The sequence below is a fragment of the Balaenoptera ricei genome, chromosome 12 (assembly GCF_028023285.1).
Source record: "Balaenoptera ricei isolate mBalRic1 chromosome 12, mBalRic1.hap2, whole genome shotgun sequence".
Taxonomy (NCBI): domain Eukaryota; kingdom Metazoa; phylum Chordata; class Mammalia; order Artiodactyla; family Balaenopteridae; genus Balaenoptera; species Balaenoptera ricei.
This window is the reverse complement of record NC_082650.1, coordinates 27259907-27283341: the sequence shown is the minus strand read 5'-3', so window position 1 is coordinate 27283341 and position 23435 is coordinate 27259907. Positions and strand designations below refer to the sequence as shown.

At 41.9% G+C, this 23435-nt stretch overlaps 1 protein-coding gene across 4 annotated transcripts in view; it reads right to left on the bottom strand.

Moving 5' to 3' along the window:
- The window catches only part of MAP3K5 (mitogen-activated protein kinase kinase kinase 5), a 221493-nt gene extending 198421 nt beyond the window's left edge, over positions 1–23072 (bottom strand). For 2 of the 4 annotated variants that reach the window (XM_059941121.1, XM_059941123.1), the window contains exon 1: positions 22186–22697. In XM_059941121.1, the coding sequence (XP_059797104.1) occupies positions 22186–22609 (424 nt within the window). In that variant the 5' untranslated portion in view covers positions 22610–22697. Of the gene's footprint in view, positions 1–22185 lie in introns of all 4 variants that reach the window. The other 2 variants (XM_059941122.1, XM_059941124.1) reach the window with 2 other exon arrangements.
- Between the last annotated feature and the right edge of the window lie 363 nt (positions 23073–23435).

The following is a 23435-nucleotide window of genomic DNA, read 5'->3' as shown; positions in this document are numbered from 1 at the left end:
GGGGAACCAGGTCAGCTTTCAGACAAACCTTCTTCTGGTGGACAGAAAAAAGTCTCAGGAAAGTATTTTGACAGCAAATTTTCTACCAGCCCTATCTGTAGAGAAAAAAAAAATTTTTTTATAGGGGAAAAAATGTTTTCCATGTAAAGTATATTCTCGCTGAATCCATTCAGGTACCTTCCATTTTGAGTTTTAATTGCTTCTTTCTCAAAATTCAATGACTCTCCTTGAGGCTCAGGCCTTGGTTCTCTCCGTGACTTAGTTACTACGTGGAAGCGAAGCAGGCAGAGAGCTACTCACTAGGGGATCAACCCCCTGCACATGTGCACACCCACATGGTGTGAAGTACGCAAGGACATTCAGACTTGGTGGATGTTTCCAAAGACCACCACCATCAATTCCTTACCCCTCGGTCTGCACGTGGCCGCTTCCCCATTGAGCTATCCCCCTCCTCTTGAGTCTGGGTTGGCACTGTGACTGCTTTGACCAACAAAATGCAGCCAAAGTCCTGAGAATTTTGAGACCAAAACATAAAAGAACTAACAGCTTCCACTTCCTTCTTCTGAGAAACACTCCGTCTCAGAATGCAAACACCACGTGAGAAGTCCAACCTGGCCGTGTGGAGAGGCCACAGGAGGAGAACTGAGGCCACTGCAGAGAGCCCACACCAACATCCAGGAATGGGAATGAGGCTTCCTGGACATTCTAGCCCAGTCCAGCCCCCAGATGACTGCCAACCCAACCAACTACACGTGAAACGGAAGAACCGCCCAGCGGAACCTAGTCGACGCCCTAAGTTGTGACGGATAATAACAGATTGTTGTTAGAAGCCACTGCATTTTGTACAGTTTATTACGCAGCACACAGAAAAGTGAAACACACACTTCTCAAAATAATAAATCATCACTGTGAATATAGAAATGTTGCCCGCTCCTTTCCTGTCTATTTTCTCAGTTAATCCTCAAAACGATGGTAAATATAGGCTTTCTCATCGCAGAGAGGATATGTGAGGCAGAACCGAAACTCAAAGCAAGCCTCCTAACCCTAAAGCATGTGTTCTTCCCACCATGTCTTGGGAACTGAAACGTGTGAACTCTGTGGGGTCACCTCTCAGCTCCCTACAAATCTGTCACTTTGGGCACCACGACTGCCACACATCTGCTTCCAGGACTGCGTTGCTCTCCCAGCCCCAAATGCCCAGGCAATGGAGAACTTTTTAAACAGTATCTTAGCAAAGTCAGGAGTCATCATTAGATGTCCCCACCACCATGAAAATCAAATTTATAAGGCAATATGGCAACATAATAAAAGCACGTCTAAGAGCCTCTTGTTAGATTCAAGCATCAGATTAAGTACTGGATTAAATGGTCTCTAAAGTCCTTTTTATTCCAACAGTCTATGACCTGCCCGGCACTGTGCAAAGCTCCTTGCTTGAACGATCCCATTGAGCCTTCTCAGTAGATCTATAAGGCAGTGACTGTTTTGACCTCCGTCTTATAGACGAGAAAATAAAGCTTAGAGAAATAAGAACACAGAACCAGTAAGTGGGAGGGTCAAAGCTCAAACACAGAGGTCTGTCAGTGCCACAGTCCACGTTTCCATCATCACAGTGTATGGCTTCCCTCCCTTCATGAGGAAGACATGATTTCTTTTTCTAGTCCTCTCATCAGTGGAGACAGAAATCCCCAATGTGAACATTCCAAGAAACAGTCCCTAACCCTGATGAGCCCTCCCAGCTGCGCCACAGGTCATGAGGTGGGCAGGAATCTACCTGGTACAGCATAAAACCAAGGAAGCTGCAGGTAAAGCCAGGACCCCCATCCCAACCCCGGGGAGCAGTCAGACACTGTCCGCTTAAATACCTCACCTGCGAATCCGCACCAACTGTTCTGCAGGGTGTGTTTCTGAGTTGAAGCTCTAGTTTCCCCTTCGAACAAGGCCAAGCAATAACTCAGCAACGAATTGCCCATAAGGATGACCTCTGGGTCATCCTTCACAATTCAAAAACTAAAACAGCTGGGCACCACTGGTCTCATAGCCAAGTAGGTCAAGTCTGTGCCCTTGCTGTTCCATACTTCCACACCCGATTTACCTTGATTCACCCATGGTAACGAACAGACTGATAGATTACCGGAGTTTTAACTCTTCCCTTCATTACCAGACACAGCAGTCAACAACTGCGTTTTAGGGTACTAGGTAGTAGGATATCTGGCTCAACAGAACTAGACAGGTTGGAATCCGTGGCTGGGGACAGAGGTCATTAAGAGATTTACAGAGCAAAGAGCTTGTCAATGTGATTGCCCAAGTTAAGGCAACAGTTCAGAGAAGGTTTCACATTACACCAACATAAGACCATATTGGGCAGTTTAAACCTATAATAAACTCCATTCCTTCATCTAATATCTTAACACTAAGATGCTGTCTGCAAAACACAGAGTGCTAAACCTGGAAATATTTACAAACTGGGATTATTTTTAAAGAGAGCATGAACTAACAAGTATGTTATAGGAAAATTAACATTTTAATGTTTTTTTCTTATAAAAACCAGAGTTTCTATGTTTTGTATAAGAAACCAAAATCATAAGTTTATCACCACAATTCAAGAAATATTTGACTTTTCACATTTAAATATTTAAATTTTAAGTAATAAGCAGACAGAGGTAAGTAGTGATTCCCCATTTATTCTGAAGTCAGACTCTACTAACATCCCTAATTCTGATAAGTGCCAAACCCACAGGAAGGAAGGATGAAAGGAAGGAGGGAAGAAGAAAAAGAGAAAGGAAACAAAGAAAGGAGGAAAAGAAGTAAGGGAGGAAGTGAAATCTAACCAACCCTGAGTATGACAATGACAATAAATGCCCAAAACCTGAAAACTCTGCAACCCATGGTTCCATGATCAGTCCAATAGCCAATAAATAAAAAGCAAAAGTTGAGACTGGCTGTCACAAAAGCCAAGAAAGGCAAGAGAAACAGGAAGGGAAACATTTTAAAGAGAAAGGAAAGGATATCAAGGACAGTTAAAAATAGTAAGAAGACCCAACTGTCTTTTTTGCAAAAATGAACAAGCCTAAAATTCATATGGAAATACAAAGGGAACCAAAATAGCCAAAACAGTCTTGAAAAAGAAGAACAAAGTTGGAGGCCTCATACTCCTTTTCAAAGTTCCTTCCTTTTCAGAACTTAATACAAAGTTCAAGAAATCAAGATTATATAATACTAGCATAAGGATAAACATGCAGATCAATGGAACAGAATCAAGAAATGAACTCATGCTTTTATAGTCAATTGATTTTTGGCAAGAGTGCCAGAAAATTCAATGATGAAAGAATGAATGGTCTTTTCAATAATTGGTGCTGAGACAACTGGATATCCACATGCAAAAGAATAAAGCTGGACCCTTACCTCATATGTTATATAAAAATTGACTCAGAAAGGATCAATGACCTATATTCAAGAGCAAAAACTATAAAACTCTTAGAAGAAAATATAGGTATAAATCTTCATGACCTCAGATTGGGCAACAGTTTCTTATGTTAAGATACCAAAAGTACAAGCAACAAAAGAAAAAATAGATAAATGAGACTTTATCAAAATTTAAAACTTTTGAGCTTCAAAAGATACTATCAAAAAAGAAAAAGAAAAAATAGCCCACAAAATGGGAGAAAATATTTGCAAATCATATATCTGATAAGAGACTTATATGCAGAATATGTAAAGAATTATTACAACTCAACAATAAGAAGATAAATTTTAAAATGGGCAAAAGATCTGATGAGACAGTTCTCCAAAAAAAGATATACAAATGGCCATAAACACATGAAAAAATGTTCAACATCATTAGTCATTAAGAAAATACAAGTCAAAACCACAATGTAGTACCACTACATATCCACTAGGATGGCTAGAATCAAAAAGACAGACAATAACATGCATCATTAAGGATGTAGATAAATTGGAGCCCTCATACATTGTTCTTGGTACCAGAAAATGATATAGCCATTTTAGAAAGTGTTTCAATGGTTCTTTGGAAAGTTTAGTTACCATATGAACCAGCAATTCCACCCCGAGGTATACAATTAAGAGAACTGAAAACTTGTATATAAATGTTCACTGTAGCTTTATTCATAGTAGACAAAAAGTGGAAACAACGCAAATGTCCATCAACAGATGAATAAACAAAATATGTTATATACCCACATAGTGGAATAGTATCCAGCCAGAAAAAGGAATGAAGTATTGACACCTGTTTACAACATGGATGAAGCTTGAAAACATTATGCTAAGTGAAAGAAGCCAGACACAAAATGCCACATAATGTATGATTCCATTTATATGAAATATCTAGAATAGGCAAATTCAGAGAGACCAAAAACAGTAGTTGCCAGGGACTGAGGGGAAAGGGACATGGGAGTGACTGCTAATGGGCACAGGGTTTATTTCTGAGGTGATAAAAATGTGTTGGAATTCAATATTGACGACGGCTGCACACTTCGTAAATCTACTAAAAACCACTGAATTAGACACTTTTAAAAAGTGAATTTTATGGTCTATGTTATAATCTCAATTTTTAAAATAGATTAAAAAAATAAAAAGAAGAGATAAATATACAGAAGTGGGATGGGGTAACAGTAAACAGAAAAACAAATGGTGAGGAGATGGGAGAGTGAAGACCAACCACCACCTGAGTATTCTGTGGGCGGGGACTATGTCCCAGCCGCTTTCTCTCTCCAAAGTCTGGCACATGATGCAGACCCAACCAATGTTTATTGAATGAATGAACAAATGAATGAATGAATAAATGAGGAAGAAGGGGATGTTTGGAGCAGACGGCTACTACATACAGCAATAACTCTAACTCTAAGCACATCAATGTGCTACACTAAAAAGTAAATGACTTCTGTAAAGTAAAAACTAAATGATTGCTAAGTTTGCCTCTTCCCCCAAGGGGAGGGGAAGTCATGTAAGGGGTATCTTTCCCTCCGAGAAATGGGCTGGAGGCATTAGGTAATATTCAGAGCAAGAGACAAGATCACTTATAGAAATAACGGATGTAGTTCAGACATGCATGAACAAACGGTAAGTGCTATTTAAAGAAATGCCATGTTTATAAATTTCACTTAGCTCACAAGTTGTTTCCTTTTGTGAATCGCAGTACATTGGCATACAGACGCATTACTTTTCCTACATCATTACAACAAAATTATCTCAAGATGGAGGAGGGAGTCAAGTGTAAAAGAAAGTCTATTAAATTTTCTAGAAAAAAGTACAAGTAAATAATTCTCAGATCTACAGATGAAGCAAGAATCTACACTTAAAAGCAACAGTAGAATTCACAAAAGATAATAGTTTTGACTATAAAAATATGTCAAGAATTAAGACAAAAATTAAACTAAACATCAAACTAGGGAAATAAAGTAATACATTGGGAAAAATAAAGGACTGATATTCTTAACATGTATATAATTCGTGATTACTTTAAAAGAATCTGGTTTTGAAAACTGGGTGCCATTTTTATTTTTCTCTCTTCTTTTTTTTTTTTGGCTGCATTGGGTCTTAGTTGTGGCATGCAGGATCTTCACTGTGGCATGTAGGCTCTTTCATTGCAGCGTGCAGGCTTCTCTCTAGTTGTGGCGCACGGCCTCTAGAGCGCTCGGGCTCAGTAGTTGCAGTGTGCGGGCTCAGTAATTGCAGCACGTGGGCTCTCTAGTTTGGCGCGCAGGCCTAGCTGCCCAGCGGCATGCGGGATCTTAGTTCCCTGACGAGGGAGGGGACTCGCGTCCCCTGCATTGGAAGGCAGATTCTTAACCACTGGACCACCAGGGAAGTCCCAATTGAGTGCCATTTAATGAGATGTTAGGAACTAGAAGAGGGGACCAACTTGTGTAGGGAAATGAGTTTGAAGGTATCTGTGGGACCACAGCAGATGTGGCGTATACATCAGACCGTTAAAGCTACAGCTAGGGGGTTCTGAGCTAAAAAGACATAGCAGGGAGACATCTGACACCAAAAAAGGCATTTTGTTCATTTCACATGGACTAAAGGAATGAAATCCACCTAATCCCCCATATTGTTACTAGAAACCTGTACAACTAAACCTTTCTACGCTAATCTTTTTATTTATTGTAATTACCATTATTATTATTATCAAATAATAATAATATTATTACTATTAGAAGATTCTGTACTATCTTGACAACCCAATATTTTAAAATATGTTTTCTTTGGAAATGCTCTTTTAGAAAATTCAAGTTTCACCCTGAGAACTGATTTTCGAGACAAGTTTTTAAAAGATTGGGCTCTGTAATGGTTTTTTACTAAAGGAAAGAAAGAGAGAGAAAGGAAGAGAGACAGAGAGAGAGAGAAAGAAAGAAAGAGAAAGAGAGAGAGAGAGAGAGAACTTAGTCCTTGGTAAAGTCATCCTTAGGTAAACGAAATGTTTGTAAGCAAATGTTGCTAAGTAAATGTGTTCCTTCTCTCTCCTACTCCAGTAAGTATTACACGAAAGAGTAAGGGGGTATCATCAGAAACTTGAGTCAACATCAGAAACATGTGTCCTTCACTGGATGCATAAAAGATAAGGCTGAAGGGAGTTGATTCCAAGATAAGCCAGTAAAACAATAGTAACTATTCAGATAAGCTTTTTTTTGAGAAGGGGAGAGCTTCTTTTGGAATGGACAAATAGACAAAGAATACAAGTGAAGGAGCCTGTCTGGTAGTGAGAGCACCTTCAAAGTAATCCAGGGTTTATACCAGTACTGTAGTCAGAGCAGCTCTCCACTCGGGAGTGACTGGAACCTAAGGTGAAGAAAGCCTAAAAAGCAGTCAGAGTTTTTAAAAAATGTGTTTCCATTGTAGGTTTACAAAGTGAGATGGCACTAAGTAAAAAAGATCTCTTTTAAAGAAAGAATCATTTTTACGTATAAGTGGCCAGTGTTATATGCAATGAAGTGTTTCAAGTGGCTGAGGAAATAACAAAAGCATTTTTGATCTCAGTTCTTATTCTTTGAGCTTCAAAAACCTATGAAATCCGGCCATTGGAGAGAAAAGAATGAAAAACTTACCTAGCCTGAGCTAACCATTTTCTTAGTGAACACTTTCACCTCCTGAACAAGTCCAACACTTCTGTAAACTGAGTTCCACCAGTGAAGAACCCTCAACTTAAGCTGTATCACTGTGAATTCAAATTTATCTAAGTTACAGAATTTCACAAGGAAAAGCAACTCTACTTTCAGCTAATTACAATTAGCCAAGAAAACAAGTACATTTACAAAGGGTCACACTCCGAAGTTCTTTCTGGAAGAAAGTGGTTGGGAATTTGTATTCCACGTTCCCCCAGAAACAATGTTAAATAATACGTGAGCCCACAAAGGCTTACTGACCTCATCGTGTCTCTAAGGCATAAACACCGGCAGGACCAGGCAAGGTCCCTTAGCCCGGGAGCAGGGTACACTGCTGCCAGCAGCTGCCTTCTCTTTCTGCTTCTCTCACCAACACATTGGTTTATTTTCTAAAATTATTTTTATTTATCTATTTTTTAAATTGAAGTATAGTTGATTTACGAGGTTGTGTTAATTTCTGCTGTATAGCAAAGTGATTCAGTTATACATATATATATATATATACATCTTTTTTCATATTCTTTTCCATTATGGTTTATCTCAGGATATCGAATATAGTTCCCTGTGCTAGACAGTAGGACCTTGTTGTTTATCCACGCTGTATGTAACAGTTTGCAGCTGTAAAACCCAAACTCCCAGCCCACCCCTCCCCTAGCCCCACCCCGTTGGCAACCCCAAGTCTGTTCTCTAGGTCTGTGAGTCTGTTTCGTAGATGGGTTCATTTGCAACACACTTCTTTAAAAACTACTCTTGGTTATACGCCTCCTGTTGTTCACCAGCAATCACTCAAGACACTATTCCAGACAACCACCGCCACCTACTCTCCTGAAATTGCTCTGGCAAAAGTTATCAGGGGCTTTCTAATCTCCAAGTCCAGCTATTTCTCTGAAACATTCAACTTTACTGACTTCTGACCTCTTCCTGTCGCTTTCAGCTAGCTCACTCTTTTCCTCTCTCTTCCACTCTCTGAACTTTCCCCCGTCCCTTGTCTTACCTCTTGACCACTTCTCTTTCTCACTAGTTGATGCCCTCCTCTGTCCATCTTTAAGTGCTGGTGTTGTCTCTGTTCCATCATAGGCCCTCTTTTTATTCTACCTCTTTCTTTTTTTTTTTTTTTTTTTTTCTACCTCTTTCTTATAGGGAGTCTCACTTATTCTCATAATTTAAAATGCCTGGCACGTAATAAGTGCTTTCACTGTTATCCTTCAAAACCCAATTCAAATATCACCTTCTATCCAAAGCCTTAGCCAACCTCCTCCACACTCCCTTCTTCCCCAGAAGAATCCTCTGTCACTTGTGTTCTCAAAGCACTTTCTATAAACCTCTAGTATAGCAATCGGCAATCAGCAATCAGCATAGCCTACTCCATCTTTATAGCTGGTCTCCTGCACTGGATTGTGGGCCCCTCAACAGAAGGGTTGATTTCACTGAATTCAGTAAGTGCGGCCACTTCATGATCAAGCACAGATCTATAGGTCAAGCACAGATACAGAAGACCTGGGGGGTGTCAAGATCCATAAAATGTGATCTTTGCCACCTAGGAACTTCACTCACACTTAAGTAGAAAAGGCAGATATCAAAATCAATAACTAAACACCAGGAAGGGAAAATGCAATATTCATTCATTCAATCCATCAATATGTATCAGGTGCCTACTAAGTGCCAAGCACTGTATTAGGTACTAGAGATACAGGATAAACAAGACAGACAAGGAAAAGAGACGTGGCATTATACTTTAACGATCCTTTAAAGTACCTGAAACTGCTTCTTCTATGTCAGACCTTTCTAACAAAGGATTTCTTATTATCCTACAACATTGGACTTGACTTTTTCGGTTGTTCCTTCTTAGTCATTTCACATATGATGCAACACTTATGGAGCAACAGCTTTTTTTAATATCCCCCAAAGAATCAAGTAAACAAATTAAGATGTATTTAATAGTTCTTAAGAGATTATTTTAAGAGGTAACAGATAGACTAACATAAACATCAATAAAAAATTACACAGATCTTAAAGAGGGGCTAAAAAATAGAAAGTTAAAGAGTTCCATGATTATTCTTAGCTGAAATAAAAAAGAATGCTAAGCTCCAGCTCATAAATAACTATGCAATATGCTAGATTTAGGAAGGAATTCCCCTGGTGACCACATATTATAGCTCAAATGTTGGGCAATAATTTCTTCTGTGGTCAAAGCGGACAGTTACAAGACTTGAGAAGGTAATTCTATGAGAAATAAATAATAAATAAATATAAAGTCATCAGAAGCTCATAAGCCAGTTCAAGTCTTAAGTGGAGCTTTCACAATTTAGACCAGGTAACTGAAAACTGAAAGCAGATTAGGGCCTTGGATTCTCCAATCATAGCTTTTTTTTTCTCCTTTAATGCTCTTAGAAAATCTTCTCAAATTAAGTTGGCTTATCCTCTGGCACAGAACTCTGTTTAGGGAACATGCCCTTGCTCCCCTGACAAATAAATAAAGGAGAACCAACCCAAAAAAGTGGAATTTGAAAACAGAAAAATCAGGGCTGCTTCATACATCTGTCTCTGCAAACTTATTCCAACATGTCTAATGATATTTTCATAGGAAAGCACAGACCTATTAAACAGTGGTGGTCTGGGAAAATTAAGGCATGACAACACATAAATATCATAGTACAATTTTGTTCAAAATTCCCAAGCAGTGTCACAACACAGTGGCAACAGCTTTTGTGTGAACAACTTACTTGCTGCTACGGATGGTGTCTAGCCCCTCTTGGGCTATTCCAAGATTAACAATAAATGGAAAGAGGTAATAAGAAGAAGCTACCAGCCTTGGATAATTAAGAGATTATCAATCACGAAGAATGTTCACTATATATTTAACAAGATGAAACCTGCTTCTTTAACAAAACAGAGTTTTATTAAATGCAGAGCCCTGAGCTCTGTGCAGCTTGGAAATTGTGAAGTAGCACTTTTCCATTACTTATCTCCCTTTCACCAAACAGTGAAAATATGATTCAATGTTGGAGGCAAACCAGAAAGATAGAGCAATATCTTAACTTTGGTTCCAAGTGTATAAGAGATTTGGCTGACACAGAAAAGTGTCGCTCTCGTGCTATCAAGGTTTTACCTTCTCCAAGATTTCATAAATGGGCACCGAATGACAGTTATAAATGTAACCATAAAACTCCACAGAGGTTACTTAAGCTCAGTCACCTACAATTCTTGTCTGCCTTTTTTCTGACTTCTGTTGCCTTAAACAAAGAATCGAGAACAGGATTCTGCCTGAACTTTTAAACTTTCCGTAAATCCAAGCAAGCCATGCCTTAACCCTGTCATTAATGAACGCTAATGAATATTTACATGTTAGCAGCTTGTAAACGCTCCTGCAATTTACTTCTTCCTTAGTACATCTTTGCATCTAACTCATTTCTTCAAAAGAACCTTAAAAAGTGAGCTTTGGAAACATACTATGTTCGTGATAAATATGAATTTTTGTCACTTATACCTTGGTGTGACTTAAATCAATCAAAATAAAAACTTATGACCAAGTGTGTCACTCATTTGAATACATGCTATATGGACTGGTAAACACTAACAAAATACTCCTGGAAATTAAATGTTAAGTCAAAAGCAGAGCTGACTGTGCAAAGATTTCATAATGCTGACAACCCTTAATTTTAGACTTTGGAAACAACACAAATGCAGATTTGCAGGTTGACACTCTAGTAAACACAGCAGGATCAGTCCTTGGGTAACCCACTCATGTGGCATATTTAATGATCAAATAAATGTTCTACACTACTGAATTTATAAAGGAAAGAAGAGTCTAGGACTCTGTTAAGAGCCTAGGCTAGCATTTCCTTTCCAACTTTATTTCAGATTTACCAACTGCCAAGTGTACTTTAAGCACGTAAACTATTGGCAGCACTAAGTTGCTGGGCAAGAAAAGTTAGGCCAACTATTCTCGTCATAACTCACGTGCAAGCTACAACACTGTTCTCGAATTTCACTAGGTCAAGCCAAGCAACTTACACCCCAACCCTGTTTTGCAACACACACACACACACACACACACAGAGATACATTAGGTTTTAAAGCCAGACTCTGCCACTCTACATAGTCTAGAAATCTTTTCTTACTCTGACTGTATATAAATAGTAAACAGTAAACTGACCAAGAGTTAGTTTTGAAAAGCTAAAATCCTACTGTCTAGGTCTGAAGATCTGAATTTTCAGTGGATCAACCAAAGCTAGTTTCCCAAGACCAGTTCCTAAAAATCTAGAAATTGTCTTGGTAGAACTAACATACATCAACTGTATGTATGTGACTCAAAAATAATTAGAGGACTTCCCTGGTGGTGCAGTGGTTAAGAATCCGCCTGCCAATGCAGGGGACACGGGTTCAAGCCCTGGTCTGGGAAGATCCCACATGCCGTGGAGCAACTAAGCCCGTGCACCACAACTACTGAGCCTGAGAGCCACAGCTACTGAGCCCGCGTGCCTAGAGCCCATGCTCTGAAACAAGAGAAGCCACTGCAGTGAGAAGCCCGCGCACCGCAACTAAAGAAAGCCCACATGCAGCAACGAAGACCCAACGCAGACAAAAATAAATAAAAATATAAATAAACATTAAAAAAATAATTAGAAAGGTTACGTAAAATGTACATTCATAATATTGCTTAGAAAGTTCAAAGGTAGCCCAGATTTCAACCTTAGTCATTTTTATGTATACCATAACACAGATATGGCTCTGCAAGCATCAACAAGGTGTCTAATACGTGTCTGCCATTTAGATTCCATTCTCTAAATGGAATTGTTCGTTTGTTTACTGTCTTCATTCTTGCCCAGCCACTAAGTAACTTGGCATTCAAGCTATTTTCTGTCAACCAAGGACCATACATAGGCCCCAGGCATTATCAACAAGCAAGCAACACAATTTTATCATGGACCATACGCCTAAGGAATCCTAAATTGATACTACATTGTTGGCATGTTGCAATTACCTAAAATAGCCTCAATTTTTTTCACAAACTGAAAGGATTAATACAAGAGAATTTAAATACAGATCAAATTCCACTACTGTAGAAACAGTATATAAGAAAAAAGATTCTGGGCTTCCCTGGTGGCACAGTGGTTGAGAGTCTGCCTGCCAGTGCGGGGGACACGGGTTCGAGCCCTGGTCTGGGAGGATCCCACATGCCCATGCCGCGGAGCAACTGGGCCCGTGAGCCACAACTACTGAGCCTGAGCGTCTGGAGCCTCTGCTCCGCAACAAGAGAGGCCGCGATAGTGACAGGCCCGCGCACCGCGATGAGGAGTGGCCCCCACTCGCCGCAACTGGAGAAAGCCCTCGCACAGAAACGAAGACCCAACACAGTCAAAAATAAACATAATAAATAAATAATAAATAAAAATTAAAAAAAAAAAAAAAAAAAAGAAAAAAGATTCTGTCTCAAGTAATAACTCCACTTGTTTCTATGAGTCATTATATAAAAAAATTCTTCCACGTTAAAGAATTACAGTACCTCCTTGAAGCCAATTTAATGAGATTTTGTCAATATTTATAAAAGACCTTAAAGGTTTTTAATAAAATCTGGGTATTTATTTAAATAATTTTGGAACATGATCTTGATTTCATATAAAAATAAAGTGACGAGCCTAACGCATAGTTTACAGGTGTGTAAGATTATTATTCTCAATGCATTTTCACATCTGTTATAGCAGTAACGAACACTGTTCTCATGTGTCCAGTTCAATGAAATCACCCGTATTGTGAAGTCCTTAAAAAAATTCCCTTGGATTTTTCACTTATTCACTACTTAGAGCATCACCTTGAATGTGGTAGGCTCCCAATAATTATTCATTAAATTGGTGAATTCAATGGGCAGACTCTAAGACCATAAAAGGCAGAAATTGCACTCTTAACCTAATTCTATGCAGACCTTAGGAAGAAATCTTGCAGATTTTAAGTAGTCGACAAATGTCTACTGATGAGAAGACTGTAATTTAAATGTTCTCAAACAGAAAATTTATTTCTAGGAGACAGGAGAGCATAGTTATAAATGAACAGACTCTGGGATCAGACAGTCTTAGGTTCAAAACTTGGTTCTACCAAGTGGCACTGGGAAAGTGGATAACTCTGCAGGGTCTCAGTTTCCCCATGTGTAAAACTGATCCACTGCCATTATCTGCCTCATAAAGATGGAATAAGATCAGGCATGTAGAGCGACTGGCACGGCACCTGGCACTCAGTAACACATGGTGTTCATTTGGGTATGACTTGCCTTAAATTACAAGATCAAAGTAACATATTTGGTGTGTGGAGTCTTAGAGCAATTTGCCAGCCCTCTAAAATATTATATGCATTTTTTCCCTCCAAAAAATAAACCTGTTTGGAGTGATCTAGACTACTGAAGTTCCTGTTAGTAATGATGATTTCCTAGTATATGAATGAAGCTGGGTTTGCAGACACTGCAAGCAACACACTGGTGTATTTCTGACTTGTTTCTGGTCAAGGCACCCTCTGGGAACTATCTGATTTTAAAAAAAAAAAAAGCACCTTTGACTGTCTTTCTAATGATAAAACCATTTTATAATGCTTTTGAGATAAACGTTAAGTTGTATAAAACTGATAGTAACGCAAATAATACTTGTCCACAGCGATACAAATGAATATTGTTTGGTAGAGATACAATTGATTTCCACCTTATAGAAAAGATGACTCCAACATTCATACTTACAGAATTGCCTTACAGTACATTAGCAGTTTGGCATCTATTAGCAAATTCATTTCAGCATTCCTGATTGTCTGCGTGCGCGTGTGTGTGTGTGTGTGTGTGTGTGTGTGTGTGTAATATCTGCTCTTCAAATTATCCTTTGAACCAATTTTATTATCTTACTGGTTTTCTTCATGGTTTTTTCTGTAGTATACTGGGGAAAACCCTGGATTATTTGGGATTCAGAAGAGGTGAGCTCGACTCCCTACTCAACCAGTTGATTTATTCTGGCCAAGTCAAATACCCTTCTCCAAGGAGGACTTGCCTCAACTGTGAAAGACAGAGGACTACACTGCCACATCTATTTATTTTCTGGAGCAAATAGATAATCAAAAGAGGACTCCATTGCATAGAACAATATACATTTACATTATCACTCTGATTTAGCAACATAAAATCACCTACGCCCCAGTGTGACCAAACTATAAATTGGAGAATACCTAGCTGGAGGTAAAAGCTGCCGTGGCCCCTGGACAGCAGGAATCACACTCCTGGTCCTGGGTTGCCTTGGCTCTAAGCTGACACTTGTCACAATGAACTTATTAGAAAACTTGAATGTGATATCAAGAGGTATTTGACATGTAATAGCCTGGGTTTCCTTAATTCTTTTGGGATGATTTTTAAATAAGAAATAGGGGTAACTAAGATTTTGAAAGGAGAGCGAATTCTCTGGCTTAGGCAAATACCTGGTTTTATATGGTTTGGAGTCAGTGGTCAGATGGCCTGACATCCACTGATAATTCACTAAAGTAGCTCTCCTCCATGTTTCTGTTTCTTAAGAGTTCTTAGAAGAGAATAAAAGTATTGGAAAATACTAATATAATTGGCCACAACCTCTTATAAAGCCTTGCTGTACAAAGAAATATAACTTCCTTCCTGCATGAATCATATACCAAAGGCAATTGCTTTGCCCATTGTTGATTACCTACTGTAACAGAAATGGTTTGCTTGTAATGGAATGTTTACTGTTACCTTGTGCAACTTCTGAAGCATTCAAGTTACACAGATCCGCTCTGCTAGGATTTTCAGTAGTAGACGCTGTTAACATTTAAATTTTTTCTCCTCTCTTCTGTGTCCCCCTAAGAAAACTGCCACAATGTAGCCTGGGTTCTGTATCTTTTAGTTTTTATGTTTTCTTTTGGAAAAAACCAAAATTACAAAATAAAGCATAAGATGTAAGTACTCACTTTCAAAATTTTTTGGAATAATCAGACAAGACTTTAAAAATCAGCTTTGTCTTATACCCTCTCTCCTCCAATAATCTGACACATATTTTGATGAGTTTCTTTTTTTTAAAAAATTTATTTATTTATTTATTTATTTTTGGCTGCGTTGGGTCTTTGTTACTGCGCGCAGGCTTTCTCTAGTTGCAGCGAGTGGGGGCTACTCTTTGTTGCTGTGCACAAGCTTCTCATTGCGGTGGCTTCTCCTGTTGCGGAGCACGGGCCCTAGGCACGCAGGCTTCAGTAGTTGCGGCACGTGGGCTCAGTAGTTGAGGTTCATGGGCTCTAGAGTGCAGGCTCAGCAGCTGTGGCGCATGGGCCCAGCTGTTCTGCAGCACGTGGGATCCTCCTGGACCAGGGCTCGAACCCGTGACCCCTGCATTGGCAGGCGGATTCTCAACCACTGCGCCACCAGGGAAGCCCTTGATGAGCTTCTTAAGTCAACATCTCCAGCCAGAGATAAAAGCCAATATATTAAAGCAATGAAAGAAGTCAACATATTAGAATCACCAGTGGGTTTTAAAATAAATTATAATTTTGCTTTGCTTTCCTATTTTTCTTTTATAACACTAATAAAATTTGCAAATCTAATTTTGCTCCCTGAAAATAAGGGGTATCTTTCTTAAACAGCCAGTTTCCCCACTTATCTATATCCAGTTTATGGGACAGTGAGGCTGTTTTCTTCAAGATATACCTTTCCCAAGGCTGCTGGTTACCGGTTTCTTCCTGATACTCACACAGCTGTAGTTCCTGCAACACTGCCCACTCCCACCTCATTTACTATAGTCTCAACTCTCACCTTGCCTCAGGCAGAGTGGGGTGCTGTTTGAAGGGTCCGCTTAGGGCAACTACTTGCAAAGCAGAACCCGTTGGTGCCTGTTGGTGAAAACTTGCACATTCATTGGGCTTTGTGCTTGTCAACCTCCCACTGCTCTACAAAGAAGTAGTGAACCAATTCTATCCTGCAAACCAGAAACAGGAACTGAACGGGCCTCTAACCAGGCCTCCAAAACAGGAAGCAAGGGACAGTCCCTGCAGCCACCAGTGAGGAACTGACTTGTAGCAGAGAACTCCCAGAAGGCTGGCACCAGCCAAGGCCACTGGTGACACAAGGCCAAGTTGTGTGCCTATAATTAGGCTTCACCTAGAGGTGGAACCAACTTGAACTATCAACTGATGAACATATGAAGCAGACAAAAGGCAACCAAATTGAAGCAAGAAACCAGGATCCCAGGAGCCTGGGAAGCAGGACCAGTGGTGACAATCTGCAGTTGACTATCTGGGATAAGAAATGGGTGCTCTAAAAACAAATGCATTTTTGTGCTTTGGAGTTTTGTTTTTCGTTTTGCTTTTTTCCAATTTTCTAGTAAAGCTCTTTTCGGAAAATTTTAACTTCGCCTCCAAGAAAGCAAGAGGAAGCACAGTGTTCTGAGCTCACAGCGGGCAGGCAATGCTATGCCAGCAAAAAGTCAACAGCCCAGAGAAAAACCATGAGTGGGCCTCCACTGGGATATTTTTTTTAATCCCTTCCTAAACTAGACTTTTTCTTTATGAGTTTGCCTATGTTGGCTCTTTTGATAATTTTGCTAAGGCTTGTTTCTTGGGTGAAGAAGCAGTGACTGGAGGTAGGAAGGAGCTATAAGGTGGTTTAGACTAGAGGTTCTCAAACACTGCCCTGTTAATTGGCATGATAAAGTTTTCATCCATCATGGTGAAATGGGAAAAATAATAATAAATAATGCATTTTTCCATACATTTACTGTATGCAAAAAGCTATTCTTTATTCCAAGGTTATGCCTTCCCTAATTCAACATAAAAAATGTGTTTTCTTTTTAAGAAATCATGGCAGTAGCTGGCTGGTTGTCAAGTTTTCTTTTTCTCTCTTTATAATACACTTACTTGGAAAAATGAAATGTTGACAAACTCATGTCAGTCTTCAATTTTTTTAAACCGGTTCATGGGAACCACTATTTAGGAAATACTGACGCCACCCAAGTATACTTCTCCCTCCAAGTATATGAGACAGTGTATATGAAAGCCTCACTGGATTTAAAAGTAGAAAATGCAGAAGTGGGCTGGAAGACTCTCAGGAACTTCTCAGTCTGAGATAGAGAGGAGACAAAGGTTATGTTTGCTTTTGTTTTGTTATCAAATAAGACTGGAAGTCCTAAGGAGCTGTGCTGGAAGCAAGCGGAACCAAACCCAGAAAGTTCAGATGCCTGTCCAGTGACATGGCCCAAATGGGTGACTTTTATCACAAACCCAAGTAAGGCGGGAACACTATAGAGATGAAAATATAAAGGCTAAATTCTTAAAATTTCAGCCTCCATGTGTTTCCTTCCTGTTACCCACTGTTGCTACTGGGTGAAAGGCTGAGTAAGAGATTGCAATACAGAGAGCCTGCCTAAGAGAAAGGCCTGGCAATGTTCCGGCTAGGGGCAGGGAAAGGGGAAGCAGGCAGCCATCCAATCCTGAGCCCCCTGAGAGGGAGTGAGGTGGCCTTGAGCAGAGCACTGTCCCTGGGTCTTACATCAGCTGAAAGTCAAGCCCCATAAATAGGTTTGGAGGGGACGAAGGTGAAAGTGTTTATGGATCCCCTGCCGGTATCGCTTCCTCCTTCCTCCTTCGCTGAGCATCCTTCCTCCTCCGTCCCGGCCCAGCCTCCTTCCTCTCCCTAAAGCCACCCAATCCTTCCTTTGTCCCCTGCCTCACCAGAGCCCCTCTTCTCAACACCACCAATCCAAAGTGATGCTTCTACATCCAGCCAGGATGCTACCAGAAGCTATATGAACGCAAAAGTTCCTGATTCTAACACAGGGAAAGATGTATTCAAAGTCCCAGTTTTAGGACTTCCCTGGTGGCGCAGTGGTTAAGAATCCGCCTGCCAATGCAGGGGACACGGGTTCGAGCCCTGGTCCGGGAAGATCCCACACGCCGCGGAGCAACTAAGCCCGTGCGCCACAACTACTGAGCCTGAGCTCTAGAGCCCGCGAGCCACAACTACTGCACCCTCGTGCCACAACTACTGAAGCCCGCGTGCCTAGAGCCTGTGCTCCGCAACAAGAGAAGCCACCGCAATGAGAAGCCCGCGCAGCACAACAAAGAGTAGCCCCCGCTCACCGCAACCAGAGAGAGCCCACACGCAGCAACGAAGACCCAACGCAACCAAAAATAAATTAACTTTTTAAAAAAGTCCCAGTTTTAGGTTGGCAGGAACATAATTTCCTGAATGTTTAACCAGATAAATGCGTTTCACACTCCAAGTACACTGAGTTAACAAGGCTTCTTATAGTCTAGTCCCAAATTTAACCACCGTCTATAATACTATTTCTAAGAAAAAGTGTGCTCCTGGATCTAAGCAGCAACCTTGAATCATTTAGCCTGAATGAACGAATATAACTTCTTTATGGTTCGGTTTTTCCATAAGCAAAGTAGGGGAATAATAAAGCCTATACCAGCCATACTTCACAAAACTAATGTTCATTTTTAAAAAAATGTGGAGACCCTGCCAGTTGGGGTCTGTCTACCTGAATGGAATAGTTCTGCATCACTAACATCTGTATCACTAACATCTGTATCACTGACATCTCTTAGCTTTTATAGAAATTTACTGCCTACAATGCAGGGGGCTGGGAAGGGGTGTTGTTAGCTTGGCAACTGCCATCTCTGAGTGACAGTATTGTATACGTAAGTATAATGAATTTTCATAAAATCTTTGATAAAACATCAGTTTCCTCTCAGAACGGGAATGAAAGAGAGAATGACAAGTGTAGTCAAAGAACAAACTCGATTACAGTTAAACGATAATCAAATAGGGAAAATCAGTGAAAACCTTTAACTACAATCTATCCTTTAGAAAGATACCAGTACACAAAGATAGCGGAAGCTTCTAAAAATGTAACGAAGCTTTAAGTTCTTATTCATTCTATTAAGCTGAGCTGCTCGAACACCAACATTCCTTTTTAAATGTTGAGGCCCTTGTTAAGTCCCTCTTGCTTACCATTCTATTGCAGATTGGGGTCACCTCTGAACCCCACTCCCCAGTTTGATTCTAGAGGCTATTTCCTGGAAGCCCAAGGCATTCCGCATAGATCCTCACAACCAGGACTTGAATCTGCGCTTCTCATGGACCCTGAGCTCCTGGAGGTGGCAACGTGATACATATTAATACAAGCAGTTCATTCATCTCTGTGGACTGAAGTGATTCATTTTTTAATCAATACTGTCATAATTTTAAAGTACAGAATTTGAGGGCTGGAAGGAATCTTAGAACCCAATTATTACAACCCTTCTCTGAGATTTTAAATTATTTGCTCCAGATGAGAGAAGAACCAGGACCAGATCCAGATCTTGAAACTCTTGTTCCGATGCTCTGTCCCCGCACACCCTGCTGCCTTCCCTTTTCAAACTCACAGGATTACATGAGGGAATCTTAGAAATTTACTTCAATTTCCCCCTCTACTTCCATCCTTGGTCAACTTTATAGGCCGCTGAAGGAGACAAAGGGCCTCACTCACAATTATGTGGTTCAGAGCAGAGCCAGGATGAAAACTCAGATGGAACTTGAGGGCTGATGTTCTTCCCACTATATCCTAATGGTTCAACTTTCGAGTGGTGGTAGTGGAGGCAGAGCAGTGGTCAGCATGGGGCCAAAACCTTGCCAGGCCTGTGTTTGTAAGGCCTGCTAGCTAAGATTGGTTTTTCCATTTTCAATGGTTGGGGGAGAAACATCAGAAAAGAATAATACTTTGTGAATTACATGAAATTTAAATTTCAGTGTCCATTAACAAAGTTTTACTGGAATACAGCCACGATGATTTGTTTAGGTCCTCTTTATGGCTCCTCTTGAGTAATACCTGCAGAGTTGAGGAGTTGTGAGAGACACCTCCTGCAAAGTCTAAAATGTTTATACCATCTGGCCCTTTACAGAAAAATCTGCTGAACCCTGGTAGAGGACGAGCAAGCGCTCTTTTAGAAATCAGAAGTCAAGTTCTACTACTATCTAACTTGGCCGCCCTCAGTTTAGAAAAACAAAGGGTTTGGACAAAACTGATACCGTCCTTATTCGGTCACATCTTCAACATCTTCATGCTGAATGAGAGAGCTCAGAGATCATGTCACAGGCAGGGGTGAAACTGGGGCCTGCCCAGGTTGAACAAAGCAGTGGGATGGGACAGAGCTGGCCCAGAAACACTGGTTTTCCTAGAGCGTGTCCTCCTCCCCACTATTCCACATTGCACCCAGATGGCTCATAAGGTCCCTGCCAGCTCTCTGTCACATGAGTTTGATGCTCCCCTCTCTTGATTCTGAGAGTAAATCAGCCCAGCTAAATGGAGGTAGCAAGGGCGAAGCCAGACTTTTTAGAATCAGGCACCCAAAGTGAAATCCTCCATTAACCAGTTGTTACCTATGACCTTGGGCCAGTGATGGACCCCTTGGTTTTCTCATCTAAGAAGGCTGCTAAGCACTTCCTTCACAGGCTTGTTTGGAGGATTAAACGAGATACATTTCAAATGTGTGGTCCCTTCTAATCTTTCTCTCTCCCTTTCCCAGAGACAGTATTTGGAGAATAAACAGTACGTGAGCCTTGTTAGGAAACTCTTTCAAATTAGCGTAGAATTTAAGATTACTTTTATAAAAAATACCCAATCTATCAATGCAATAAAAAAAGGCTTATTATTTCACTGGGTGTTTTCCTCACATACCTTTCAGTTCTTTGAAACTTCTTCCAAATTATAATCCAAAAATAAAAGTGCTGTAATTTTTAGAAAAGTTATGTTTCTTATTTAGAAAAGCAAGCCACACAAAGAACCAAGCTAAAATATATTATACTCATGTCCAGTTATGAAGACCAAGACTGTAAAATATACCCGAACCAAAGTCCTAGTTTATTTAGTCTGGCTTCCTTAACATGAAGTTCTTCTTGTTCTTAAAATATTCAGCTTTGGCTGAATTCCAAGACTGACACAAGCCTACTTCAGGTGTTTTGAAGAGACTGAAGAGAATGAGAACTGGAAACAAGATTGGATTATAAAACCTTCTATGTGACCACAAATGCAAGAACCTTATTGCTTGAAACCACTTATGCCCCCACTTATAAAAAAAATAAATACGTATATATCCTCAACATTGGTTGTACAGGGTGCTAAAGGTTAATTTCAATAACATGCTTTCATCTCTAACACATGCTAACAGCGAATTGCTGCAGTCACTTGAATTGCAATGACACTCTGAAATCTGTAATAGGTTGAAAAGATTTTTTTTTTCATGAATTATTCTAGCAACCACTTTAATGGGCACACTTTAATGACCAATCTAATCTTAGTTATTAAAATAGCATATCAGTGTTTTAAACAATGTTAAAATTATATACTTTCCAGCCCATCAGGGCATATGGAGTAATAAAAAACAGGCCTTGGTTCTTTCACCAAAATCCTAACAAAGATATCATACAAGTTTAGTGTAAATTACAAAGTTGCTTTTGGAAGTAATTACTTAAAACTTCAAATTGGTAAGAGATGGGAAATCTAACCACTAAACTTAAGGTAAAGGGAGCTGGGAAGATCATGACATAACATGCAAATTCATACACATCCACTCTGCCTGCAGCTGGCTGAGTGGCAGAAGTCATGATTTCTGTACTCTCAAAAGTACACAGAAAAAATGAGGACATCATCTAAAACAGGCACAGGTTTATATAGAAGGAAAATGTAGGCCAAACCTAACAGAACAGAAACCAAAACACTAAATGTAGAAAGGCTGATTGGGGCAAATATTTTGCAATGCACGAGATCAGAAGTTCTCTAAGAGGACCACACGCACCCCAGGGCTCCCGGTGGCTGGGCAGTCAGACTCTCGCACAAATACACTCTCCCCAGAGCTGCGAGAGGCCGCCCGGAGCAGTCACGCAGCGCGGCTCGCTGCCTCTAAGATGGGGCGAGAAGTAAATAAGTAGGAAGCACTATCGCTGCCCAGAAATTATTTTTTCCTGCCCAGTAAAGAAAACAAAAAACATTTTTCCCCCTGCGGCGGCCTGTGAAAAAGTGAACCCTGACCGCGGAGGATGGGGAAGGGGTTGCACACGCACCTGCATTGTAAAAACGGTCCAGCACCGCAGTTTCCCCAAAGTCCAGTTTCCCGAAATGCAGGGTCTCCAGAGTGGCGCCCACCGTCTCGCACGCCTGCCGCAGGCACTGCAGGGCCTCGCTCTCGGCCACCACCAGCTGCCCCTGGCTCGCTTCGTTGATGACATATGCCACCGTGGTCCGTCGGCCTCCTCCGCCACCAGAGTTGACCCGGCACCGGGTGGCGCTGCTCCCGGTGGTGGCACTGGGACCCCCAGCACCAGGGGCGGCGGAACTCTCCACGTTCCAGAAGCTGCCCGGTGGCGGCGGCGGCAGCTGGTTCTCCTCGCCCTCGGCGGCCGCCGCCGCTCCTCCCCTCCGGTAGCTGCCGCCCTCGGCCAAGGGTGGCACGGAGAAAGTGATGCCCTCGCCCGCCTCCGCGCTCATCTCTCCCGGCCGCGCTGCAGTGGCGGCGGCGTCCCCCGCCCAGCCGCACCGTCTGGCCAGGCACAGCTCGGGGCTGCTCCGCGCGCGCCGGGCTAAGCAGCTGCCATCCCGCGTCGCGCCGCGCCGCCGCCTCCTCTCCGGCGCCCTCTCCCCCGAAGGGACGCCGCTGCCCGGCGGCGGCTCGCCCCTCCTCGGCGCCTCCGTGGCCGCGCCGCTCGCCCGCTGCAGGGTGTAGAGTACAAGGGGTGGGGAACCGGGTTGAGCGGGAAGGGACAGCGCTTCCTTTTCTTGGCGGGCGGACAAGTCGGCTAGCGAACCTGCGCCGCGGCGCGGCTCAAGGGCGCCCCTCTCGGGGTGCGGTGTGCCCTGGCCACCCGGAGCGCGGTCCTGGCTCCTTCCTTGCCGGGCGCTCTGGGAGGGGCGGGGGAGGGCGCCCTCTGGGTGGGGAGCTACCTGGCCAGCACCTCACAGGCGTGCAGACTCCCTGGACCGCGTCCCGGAACAGCTGCAGCGGCCGCCGAAAGGATCCGCCTCCTTCCTCGGCGGCGGCTCCCGTTCATCTGCTCTGTTTCCTCCTCCTTCCCCGGCCTCGTTTCTCTTCCGATCGCCGCGGCCGCTTCGTCCTGGCACCAGCCTGGCCGCTCCAGTCTCACCGCTCCTTGCAGCCGCTCGCCCAGTCGGCCACCGGCTTCTTGGCCGCCCACTCGTCGCGGCACCGAGAGTCAGGGCCCGCCCCGGGGGAGGGCGCTGCTGGGAAGCTCGAGTCCGGACTAAACCGACTGCGCCGCGGCTCCCGGACCTCAATCCAGCCCCGAGCGCCGTGCGG